The 11,802-nt window shown below is 43.5% G+C and overlaps 1 protein-coding gene across 2 annotated transcripts in view; it reads right to left on the bottom strand.

Moving 5' to 3' along the window:
- Window positions 1-1,432: 1,432 nt before the first annotated feature.
- Window positions 1,433-11,802, bottom strand: part of micall1a (MICAL-like 1a) — a 22,702-nt gene continuing 12,332 nt past the window's right edge. Inside the window, exons 5-16 of one of the 2 annotated variants that reach the window (XM_037765603.1) lie at window positions 11,472-11,620; window positions 9,369-10,090; window positions 9,222-9,282; window positions 8,569-9,008; window positions 5,249-5,607; window positions 5,029-5,163; window positions 3,583-3,709; window positions 3,188-3,278; window positions 2,749-2,822; window positions 2,316-2,430; window positions 1,816-1,862; window positions 1,433-1,636 (exon numbers count right to left, since the gene is read on the bottom strand). In XM_037765603.1, coding sequence (XP_037621531.1) covers window positions 1,500-1,636; window positions 1,816-1,862; window positions 2,316-2,430; window positions 2,749-2,822; window positions 3,188-3,278; window positions 3,583-3,709; window positions 5,029-5,163; window positions 5,249-5,607; window positions 8,569-9,008; window positions 9,222-9,282; window positions 9,369-10,090; window positions 11,472-11,620 — 2,457 coding nt within the window. In that variant the 3' untranslated portion in view covers window positions 1,433-1,499. Of the gene's footprint in view, window positions 1,637-1,815; window positions 1,863-2,315; window positions 2,431-2,748; window positions 2,823-3,187; window positions 3,279-3,582; window positions 3,710-5,028; window positions 5,164-5,248; window positions 5,650-8,568; window positions 9,009-9,221; window positions 9,283-9,368; window positions 10,091-11,471; window positions 11,621-11,802 lie in introns of both variants that reach the window. The other variant, XM_037765602.1, reaches the window with a different exon arrangement.

Below are 11,802 nucleotides of genomic sequence, written 5' to 3'. Positions count from 1 at the left end.
ACAGATTTTTTCCTATCCACTTTTAAGGCAAAACATGGAAACATACAGAGAGGCATAGTAAAATATAAATTAATGATTGCATATTCAGGTTTACCCCAATGGTTAAAACTGTTATAAGCTGGTGCTTCGCTACAGTTGTTAAAATACTGTATATCTGCCTTTTCTAATACCTATTATTGCATGTGTGACCTTTCATATTAATAAACCTTCTGCAGTTGAATGCTTTCTATAACGCTCTCCTCCAGACCTCATTTTCTAAATCAATCTGATTTTGAGTCTCCCACTTTGTTTCCAGTCACACACACACACATTAATACTGTATCTATGTTCATCCACGTCTTTGATGATATGCATTTACACAAATGACACCATCGCAAAACTGTCACAGAAGAAACTTAAAAACAAGGAAACTACAGACGATCATAACGTAGCAGCTAGAAGAGCTTAGGTATCTACTGTCGGTCGAGCGTTTCAAGGGTAGATGTTGCAAGATTTAAAGCAGAGCTCGTCTTAAATTTTGTTTTTTTTACTTTCACTCGTACCACAGGCTCAAACCAGATATGACACGAAGCATTCTCAGATATCCAGATACTGACCTTTGGAATCAAGGAGCAGGAGAGAAGGGGGATTCAACGAGTGTGAGTCGGGAACAGATTAAAAACATATTTAAAACTCACAGGCCCTGTTCAGACCTGTCATTAATATGCTTCCTTGAGTGATCCGATCACAAGTGGACAGCTCTAAGTACAGGTATGAATGTACTCAAGACGCATTGAGGAGTGTGTACCATATAACCTTATATTTTAATGTTAATAAAATGTACCCCAATTCACAAATATGTAGGATATTACTACTGACATTCCTGTAATATTAACGTCTGCTGTATTAGCCATGTGTTTACTACGTGTTTATTGGCATATAGAGCGGGGAAGTGAGATCCGATCACAAGTGGTCACTCGAGACGCATGTGGAGACACATATTAATGCCAGGTCTGAACAGAGCCTAAGATTTCAGGGATCAACTTACATCCAACTGACTTCATTCAAAATGAACTGTCATGTCACACCTTAGCTGAACCTTGATAAAGGCCCACAGGGCAGACAATGCTGTGCACTGCGAGGATGGTGAAGCAACGTACGACAAATCAGTGCAGTGATTTAGGAACCCACTGTACACTTCACTCACTTGAAAGGTCGGAGAGCTTAAAAACAGGTCAGCTCTTAAAGCAGTTGAGTTGTTAAAACTGTCTCTTTAAAACACACAAAGGCAACTGAAAACAGTCACTGAGAGACTTTTTTGGAGAAGCATCAAGTAAGATGTGAGCAGGGGTGGATTCTGGGTTGCCTTCCAAGTCATTAATGACACAGTTAAAGGAGTCCTCACCTTATCTTCTTGACCTGATGCATTTCTTTTCTCATCCTTTTTTTTTTGTTTTTTTAAGTTTACCTTAGTCCTGTTAAAACAGTCTCATATCCTCTTGGAGGAGAATGCGTCCTTTCTATGGGCTTTTCTCCTTGCGGGGGCTGTGGCTCTTGCCTGGGTCTCCTTTATGGCTCAGCCGCTTGAGCACCTTTATGGGTTTGAACTTTGCCCCTTTTTTCTTCGGCTGGTCAACGTCCGGCTCCTTATGGAAGTCTGATGAGAATAAGACAGAAACTAACGTTACCTCACATAGGTTCTAAAATAAGAAAAAAATCAGAAAGTGAGGGAGAGAAGAAAGAGTGAGATGCCTCATTTACATTTTATGTTTAATGAATGCTCCTATCTAAAGGATTTTTTAACCCACTACAAATGGAGCTTACTCTTCATCCTACCTTTTTTCTTCAGCATGGCTTCCATAAGTTTATCCTCCTCTTCTTCCCTGTGACAGAATGACTGTTAGACTGCTGGTAGTTGCAAAGTATCGCTGATCAATGCACTGCAGAGATACACAGTTAACTGCCAGTCATTCATAGAGAGCCTCCCCTTCTGGTGGACCTCATGGGACTTTATTTTGGAAAATATATACGGCGAGAGACAAATATTTTTTTTTGATATGTTACAATTGTGCCATGATTCATATTAAATCTGTCAAATTAAAACAAAATTTTTCAAGTCAAGAAAGCCGCAGTTTGTCATAGTATTATTTAGCTATTAGTATTTTCACAGTCTTTAACTTCAACAGTTTTACAACAAACTTAGACTTTCTTGACTTGTAAAATGATCTTTTAAAGTGACAAACATCGTCTCTCGTCGTTGACTACCGTTTGTATTTTTCCAAAACAAGGTCCCATGGTGGTCCACCTGAAGGGGCGGTTCTTCACTTCTCTATTACCTCTGCCTGTCCTGGTCCATGTTGTTGACGATTTGGTTGCGCTGTTCAATGATGGTAACCAGCTCAGCCATTAGCTCCTGCTCCCGACTCTTGTCCTCCTCCGTCCAGTCTTTCTCTGAGGAAGGAAGGGATGATAATGAATCCTTTCACTTTGAGAGTCCTCTGTTGATCAGTGTGCTGTATGCCTGAGCAGAGTATGCATGCAGTGTGTGTGGAAGTACTAATGGAAGAGCTTAGATCCTGTTAATAGAATTAAAAAAATATGTTATAGAATATGATACCAATGTTATACAGTTGAGTAGCTATAATGATTCTTCCTTAATAGAATCTGTGTGTAGATCATAGACTGTATATAAAGATGGACGACACCTCTCCACTCCCTCTCACTGTACAAAAGTGAAGCCAAAATATAAAGCGATAAAGCGAAACACACCTGGTTTGTTGAGAAGACACCTCAGCTCATACTCCACGTCAGCTTGCCTCTCTTCCAGGTTCTGCTGCTTCGCTCTGCAGTTAGCAACATTTACAGAGTACGTTACACACCGGTTACCTTCGTTTGTGGAAGAGACCAGTGGAAAGACCGACCAAGATGGTTTTGTAGAGTTTTATGTTGTTTCTGTCGGGTTTGAATGAAGTGTGCTTTACAGCGTTCCGCCGCTCGAACAGCTGGCCTACCAGCTGAAACTACGTGGGCGCGGCGTCACGCACGCACAGACACACCTGCGCCCATGGAAAAGAGCTGAACTGAGCATGCCACACACGTTTTACCAGTAGTAATGTTACTACCAGGAGGCGTCTGCGACGGTAAAAACAAGCAGTCTAGAACCGGGCCTGATTCTAACATTTGCCCCTTGCTGCAGTCGAATACTTACGTGTAGACCAGCTCAGCTTCTCGTCGTACTAAAAGGTGTTTCTCATGGATGAGAGTGAACCAGTCCACCAACAGGCGCTCCTCATCCTCATCTGAAAACACAAAAGAGAACACAGAGATGTGTTGTGTTTCTATTATTATGTATTATTCTTTCTGGTCAAATCTAGGGATCTTGCCCTTTTCCCCATTTTCTCTAGGTGATCATTTGTCTTTATATAAATCCTAAATAATACTTTTGTGGGCTATTTTAAGCTAGAGCAGCCATTTTAGTAAAGTTTTCTATTTTGAATATAGTGAACCCAACCTGTTTGTGTTCTGCATGTGGGGGCATTTTCATATCTTTGCAATATTTAACTGGCCTTTAACTGATTTAAAAAAAATAGTGCGATGTGTTACCGTTAGGGTTGTCTCTCAGCTTCTTCTCCAGCTCCACTCCCGTCTGCTCCAGTTCATCCAGCTGCTTCTCTAGCTGAGCCATCTCCCCGTGGATGTCCTCTACTGGGATGTACTGGTCCGACTGCACCTGGATGGAGGTTTGGACAAGACGGATCATTTCAGTACTTCTTCATTGATTCTTTAAAAATAAAAATTGGGCTGTCAAAGTTAACGTGATTATAATGCGTTAACGAAAATTAACTTTAACGCCACTAATTTCTTCAACGCCTTAACGCAACTTGTGATTCTTAGGTTGTAGCGGGCTCAGTTTTTAATGTCATACTAACTTGTCGCCAAGGAGGCTAAATAATGCTCCAAACTTGCGCTAAATTTTGAGGAGGAAAAACTGGCATGGCCATATTCAAAGGGGTCCCTTGACCTCTGACCTCCAGATATGTGAATGAAAATGGGTTCTATGGGTACCCACGATTCTCCCCTTAACAGACATGCCCACTTTATGATAATCACATGCAATTTGGGGCAAGTCATAGTCAAGCCAGCACACTGACACACCGACAGCTGTTGTTGCCTGTTGGGTTTGATTTGCCATGTTATGATGTGAACATATTTTTTATGCTAAATGCAGTACCTGTGAGGGTTTCTGGATAATATTTGTCATTGTTTTGTGTTGTTAATTGATTTCCAATAATAAATAAATAAATAAATAAATATACATTTGCATAAAACAAGCATATTTGCCCACTCCCATGTTGATAAGAGTATTAAATACAAATTTCCCTTTAAAGTACATTTTGAATAGATACAAAATGTGTGATTAATTCACAATTAACTATGGACAACTATGCGATTAATCGCAATTAAATATTTTAATCGATTGACAGCCCTAAAAAAATGATATGCTAAAGCATACAGTATACACCGATCAGCCATAACATTAGAACAGCATGGTGCACCCTGACCGGTCAGCGGCTACGCAGCCCCACCTTAAGACACCTTTCTATTGGAACCAGCATTAACTTTTCAGCAATTTGAGCTACAGTAGCTCTTCTATTGGATCAGACAACACGAGCCAGCCTTCACTCCCCACGAGCCTCGGGTCTGACCCTGTCGCCGGTTCACCAGTTCTCTTTCCTTGGACCACTTTTGGTAGGTCCTGACCACTGCAGACCGGGAACATCCCACAACAGCTGCAGTTTTGGAGATGCTCTGACCCAGTCGTCTAGCCATCACAGTTTGACCCTTGTCAAAGTTGCTCACATCCTTACGCTTGCCCATTTTTTCTGCTTCCAACACAAAGTTAAAAGCTCAAAATGTTCACTTGCTGTCTAATATATCCCCCCCACTGCCAGGTGCCATTGTAACGAGATAATCCATGTTATTCACTTCACCTGTCAGTGGTCTTAATGTTATGGCTGATCAGTGCATGTCCTCTTCAGTTTTTTTTACCTTGCGTTTGATAAGAGGGAAGCCATGGCCGGGGGCCGGAGGTCTGGCAGGACGAGGGCCTTTCTGTGATTTGGTTTTGGATTTAGCAGGGGAGGGAGAAGCTTTCCTGTTGAACGGGTTCTCCTTACAGATCCGCTAAAATGAGAAGAGAGATACAGCTGGAATATAATGTGCAAAGTGTATTGCTTTCTATTGCTTCTTTTGGAGGTGGACCTAGTACCTTATTGTGTGATTGGGGGGCTCCTGAGGCCAATGGGCTGGGGGTCGTTGGGGGTCGTGGTGGAGGGTCTCCGCTCCCTTTGGTCCCAGAGCTGCGACTGGTCTGTGGGGTGGCTGGAGCTGAGCTGGCATTTGAAGGCATGGGAGAAGGGTAGGGGCTTAAGGAAAGGTGAGGCAGACGGTCGGTCGAGGAGGAGGAAGGGGATGCCATAGAGTCGCACGGTGAACAGATGGAAGGCTCTGAGACACTTTTGGTGAAGGCGTGTTCCTGGTCGCTGCTGGCACTGCCGGCACTGCCACCCAGAGGGGGATGGGAGGAGCTGTGGTCCGAGCCAGAGGACAGACTCTCTATGCTGAGAGCTGGAGAGGGGGAGCAAGAGGAGGGCTGAGAGTGAGAGGAAACTGAAGAGGAAGGAAGGTTTAGTAAAAACCAAAGAGCAAAAGGAGCAGAAATGAAACGGGAATCAAAGTAGTTGAGACATGAAATGGAGAGGATGGGATGGGGGAAAAGAACAAAAAACAATGAACATCCATATAAAACATCCCACTCTCTCTTTTTCTGTACTCCAACCTCATTGTTCCAGTTCAACTTTGCCAGCTTACATTTTAAATTTGAGGGTGTTTTGAATCCACATTGAATAATCTGTTTAGGATTTGGAGCCCTTTACATTTGTAAACTGTACATCAATGTTGAAAGGTGTGTTTTGTCTCATAGTTACTAAATGTACAAAAGAGAAAGTTAAGGGTATGAATCTGAATGTAGGTGTGACATTTGCATTTGTGTGGTGCCTGTTTTTGTCTCTCCACAAGGGGACATGTCAGTGAGGAAGAGGTCTGTGAAGCAGACTGAAGACTGATGAGGATGAAGAATCTGATACAACAAAAATAATGTTTTCAAAATGAACAGTTTGGTACATTGTCATGAAGCAAGAACACAATGATGAACTCTGCAGATATGAAGGACCTGGTAGACAACAGAAGACGTAACATGAGCCGCCGAGTGCAAAACCGTGGTAACGCCGTTGGCCTCGCTCAGAGGTCATCCATACCATTATAACGCTACTTTAGGAGCAACGGAAGTCCAATGGCGGCACCACGGTTTACACTCTCCGGCTCACGTTACCGCAGTTTCACAAACATGTCGGAGAACTATGGTGGCCTTCAGTTTATGTAAAAACACGAAAGGCTCACTAGAGCCAGTGTTTGGTTTGTCCGTTCGGGGCTACTGTCGAAACATGGCGGTGCAACACGACATGAAGAGGACCCGCACACCCTATGTAGATATGAAGGGCTCATTCTAAGGTAACAAAAGCACAACGATTCTTAGTTTCAGGTGATTATACACTAATGAAAACATACTTATTAATATTATATTCCATTTCTGCTAATAGATCCCCCAAAATGCATCACACTGGACCATTAATTTGTCCATTTACATTTGATCCAATAAACTGAATATGTTTAAAAATGGCCAAAATTGTAGAGGACATGGACAACCTTAAACTGACCCGCCAGTGGGTTTGTTACACAGAACCATCTGAGAAGCCGCGTTTGAAAAAGGGCAGACACTTTCAAAAAATACTTGGCAGGAGATTGGATGAACCACGTGTCAATCTAATTCTTGCCGAGTCGGGAGAAGAGCAAAATCATCGCCTTCACGTTCATCAATGAAGATATACTCTCCAGTTATAACTGATGCTATTGCAGCATCTACGCTAACCTCTTCAGGAGCAGCTATTGTTGTTTAGAACCAACAGTCGCTCCGTGTCATCTCACACTATGGTCTCACACACCTAAGCCACGCCCGTAGCTGCCAGTAGCTCCTCACTGGACGCTGACTGACCTGTGATCTGGCTTGCCAGACACAAACGCATTACTTGAAGCCTGACAAGCTGGATTTTCATGTGATATGTGATCCTGCGATTTCGCGTGATCTCGTGTGATCTTGTGACATTGCGGAAATCCAGATGCCGCGCAAAATAGGGGACACCCTTACACGAAGCTGAAATACTGCCTAACATTTGTTATTATCCAATAAATGTACAAATTCTGCTCTTCAGTAATGCGGTGGCAGTATAGGGAACTACAACATGAGCGAACGCATGTTCTCCCCCACAAAAACAAACTGACAAATTTCTACTGTACGACCTAGACTCTATGTCCTAGAGGGTAATTTTATACTGGCAAGTATTCACGTCTCCACAAAGTCCAGACTTACTGGTGAGGTGAGATGACACTAAAAGTGCTAGAGTAAAATGTATAGTCTTGTCTTTGCATTTCATTCTTGTACAAAATGACAAACAGCTAGATAGATAAATCCCAAAGGTAAACAGGCTTGGGGGGGTGACGGATTACATGGAACGGCGTTACGTAATTAGGATACAAAAAAAGGTAACCGTAATCTGTTACCGCTGTAGCTGATCAGCGAGGGAGCTGTCAGGTAGAGGTAGGCAGTATGGCTCCCGTTAGTGAAAAATATGCTTTCACTATGTGGAAATAGCACTATTATTTTGTATGTAAAGCAAAAAAGAGGAACAACAACATAGTACAGCACAAGTTATCCAAGCAGGATGGTTTGTTTGCGCACTTTCCAGTTCATCAAGAATATTCTTTTTGCCGAGAGGCATCCCAGCGTGAAAAGACGGTTTGTAGGAAATGAGCGAAACACTTCATATTTCTGGTCCAGCAAACATAATACTGGACAAACCGGGAAATTTGTTGGGCTGTACCGAATAGTTAAAAACGTCATTTAGAACGCTGACATTCAAATTATTATTATTATTATTAATAACAACTTACAGAACTTACAACTTACACTCAGTCGTCTCTGTAACTGTCTCAGTCCAAAAATTTAAATTTCACAGCTATAGCAGCAATCTAACAGCACCATACATTATATTTATATAAACACAACAGCACACAGTGGAAATTTAAATGTAGGTTAATTTAATTTAATTTATACGGGTACTGCTGCTGCTGCTGCTCTAAGTTAAAATCCGGTAACTAATGTGCCAATGATTGGAGTCCTTGGGTGATGACAGGATTTTAACAGCTGGAAGGCAGAACTTGCACTGTGCTCTGATGTTGTTCCTCTTTTCTGCTTTACATACAAAGCATTTTTCTTTTCTCTTGTCTTCATTTGCATATTTGGTATTGAGGTCATGCAAAAGTAACGGAAAGAAATCAGATTACATAACTTTTATATTGTGATACTTGTATTAGGTTACTTACTAATTACCTGTTAAAAAATGTAATAATTGTAACGGATTATGAAGTAACCCTCCCAACCTTGAAGGTAGCACAGTTGCTGATCAAACTGACCTTGGTGACCTCCAGGTGCCTGTGGAGCGCGAGGTGCCGGTCGTCGTTTCTTGCTCTTGGCGCTCCCGGGGCTGGCGGAGCGGGACGAGCTTCCTCCACTAGGGGGAGTTTCTGCACCTGTCGCGTCAGCTGCCTGAGTGATGCTGTACCATGGGTGACTAGCCACAACTGTGGTTTGAATCGCACTTCCTTTGCTCCCCTCCTCTTCCTCTACCTCGTCATTTTCATTTTCATCATCATCATCGTCGTCGAAAGGGTTGGCGGGCGGAGCGGGCGTGCTGGGTCTGGATCCCTCCCCTTTGAGAGAGGACAGAGAGCCTGTATTGGGAGGGGTTGCCAGTGCGGCAGGGGGAGGGGCAGGGGCTTTCTTCTTCTTGGATTCCGATTGGACCAGGGCGAGCCAAGGTGGGTCTTTGGGTTTATGGGTGCCACTGGACAGGCTGGACAGTGAAATACACAGATAGGGATGGAGGGGTCACACAAGGGAAGACAACAAAATACAGCCAAATGGAGGCATGGAGGGGCAAACAATCACATGCTGTAACAGGATGGAATTCAGAACGGAGACAGAGAAAGACTATGATGACATGATTAAGGTCGATGAAATGGTGGTAATGGACAGAAAAGGAGGCATTTAAGAGAAGTTCAGCTACCTTCCAGGAGACTGTGATCTTTCTCGAGGTTTGGGAGGAATCGGAGGCTTCTGGTGTTCACCTGTGATTTCAAGAGAAATATGAGGATGAATATCAACAGAACCTTTTTTCATCTATAATCATTTACATTTTGCTGTGCGCACGCACCGACTTTAAGGGCGTCTGCCGTACGGGGTAGCCTAACCCGAGGGGCAGGGCGAGGAGGAGGGGTGGGCTCAGAGACCCGGCGTGGTGCCGGTACTGGTACTGGCCGACTGGCACCTTCATGATGACTGACCGGTGCAGAAGGGAGATCCCCATTGGCCGCTGCAGAAGGGAGATCCCCATTGGCCGCTGCAGAAGGGAGATCTCCATTGGCCGCTGCAGAAGGGAGATCTCCATTGGCCGATGTAGAAGGGAGATCCCCATTGGTCGTTAATTTGGCTGGTGTTTTAGTATCTTCCTCTTTCTCCACCTCTTCCTCTTCTTCATCGCTCTCATCAAAAGGGTTGGGAGGAGGAGAAGAACATGGTAACCCCTCTGTCTCTCCACTGCCATCCATCTCTTTTGCTTTTTCCAAAGAGTCTGCTGTATTTGTTATAACGACAGCGACTGTGGCAGAGTCATTGCTAGGCATGTCAGTATCATTTGTTTGGATTACTGGAGGAGGAGTCTTTGCCTGCTCTCTCTCAGAGGGCGAGGTGTGAGGAATTGTGCTGCAACCAATCCTGTCGGACTGCCCCACCACTGGTCTCTTACTAAGATCTGGCCGGCCGTTCTGATTGGCTAAAGCATGCCTTGCAAGGTGATGTGTACAGACCAAGGCACCAGTATCGCTTCCTATTAATTTGTAGGATCCAGGAAGCAAAGTGCTGTGACACTCTGTGCACCTGAGACAAAAATGACACAGGAGGACAGTAAGACATAAAGATTGTTGTGATATAAAGCTACAAAAGATTAATAACATGAGTATGAGGCTACATCCACACTAATACGTTTTAAGATGGCATCCAAACGAGAGTTTTAGGGCCGTTTCTCCGTCCATACTACCACGCCTGAAAATGCATATCGCATGACCATATACGTACACTGGGCATGCGTTTGCCAGTGTAAAAAGGAAGCAGTGCTGGACACGGGAATTGATGCAAAGCGCTCAAATAATAGCTTGCCTCCTGCACAAGTAGGCAGTAGTAGCATTATAAAATGCAGAATATAACTGCACAACAGCTTTGAGCATCGACAACAAGGTCAGCAACGCTTGGAACTTGTTATCCATGTTGAAATTAACCACTGGTGGTCGAGGCTGATGTGTTCTTCTAGAAAAGGTTCACGTGACGGGGCGTGACAAATCTGGGAAGGACACGTCATGACTGATAAGACCCAATGAAGAAGGGAGTCTGTATAATCTTTTTCAAAAGGTCTCTGTTTCTGTCCGTCCATACTAAAACGCAACCAGGCAGTTTTAAAACTAAAACGGAGTCAGTAGTGTATCAAACGTCCCCATTTTAGGGGCTTGAAAACGCCGGAGTAGTGTGGACTCTAGGCATAAACGTAGCAAAAGTTATGCGTTTTAAAACAAAAACGTATTAGTGTGGATGTAGCCTGAGTCTGTCAAAAATAACACACACAGTAATCTGGTATTCTCTGATATGTACAAAATCTAACTGTTAAGTTATTTATTTCTGCTCTTAAAGTTATAATCCTTCAGATTTTCATAAAATCAGATCCATTGTTTGACACTATTTATGTCTGGCATTTCTTCAGCAGTAGCCAAACAATATAATTACATTCTCTAATTACTTCGCTATATAGTAATTTTCATTGTTAGTGGCGGGGTCCGCCATTTCCACAGGCAATTCAAATTGCTTACCTACAAATTCACAAGAAATGCGGCATGCATGTGCTGATAATAGAAGCCAAACATTTCCTACTGCTGCCGGCTCACAATAATATCATTCAACTAGTGAAACATGGGCAGCGTTGCTCATGACGTAATAGAAAAAGGTCAATTCAGGTCAACTTCTTTATTAAAACAATATGAGTTTGTGTGGATGGCTTGCCTGTAAATTAATACACCTTATGTAACCACAGGTGCTGCCAAATCAACCAGGACTAAAATCTTAGGGATTATCACTTTAAGAGGCTCAGTAGAGAATCTTTTTTTCATTGCGTTGTTAGAAATATGTTATGGCTCCACAGCATCGTTCATTCATGCCTCAATAGAGTCTGTATAACACACTGTTAGACAGTAGCTGTAGAGGAAGAGCTCACCTGAAACAGTTGCGATGGTAGAGCTTGCCGTCCACCAGAAACCTCTGCACCAGGTGGACATGTTTCTGGCAGGCGGCGCAGGTGCTGCTGAGCGTGTTGCGCTTGACTGCTGCGACCGCTTCTACACCTGTCTGCGCGGGCTGGCTCGGCTAGTGGGACGTTGTTCGCAGGGAGGGGGGAGACGTCAGGGGAAGGGGGGAAGATGGAGCGTAATGGGGGAGGGGGAGATCAAACACGGAGTCAGGATTTGAGGATGTGGATTGTTCATTTTGTTTAGCTAGCTACATCTACTCGCTTACTGTGACATCTACTGCTCATCGACTCACGTGGT

This window comes from Sebastes umbrosus, chromosome 3 (genome assembly GCF_015220745.1).
Source record: "Sebastes umbrosus isolate fSebUmb1 chromosome 3, fSebUmb1.pri, whole genome shotgun sequence".
Classification (NCBI taxonomy): Eukaryota; Metazoa; Chordata; class Actinopteri; order Perciformes; family Sebastidae; genus Sebastes; species Sebastes umbrosus.
Note: the sequence above shows the minus strand (reverse complement) of the source record. Positions and strands in the feature narration are given on the sequence as shown.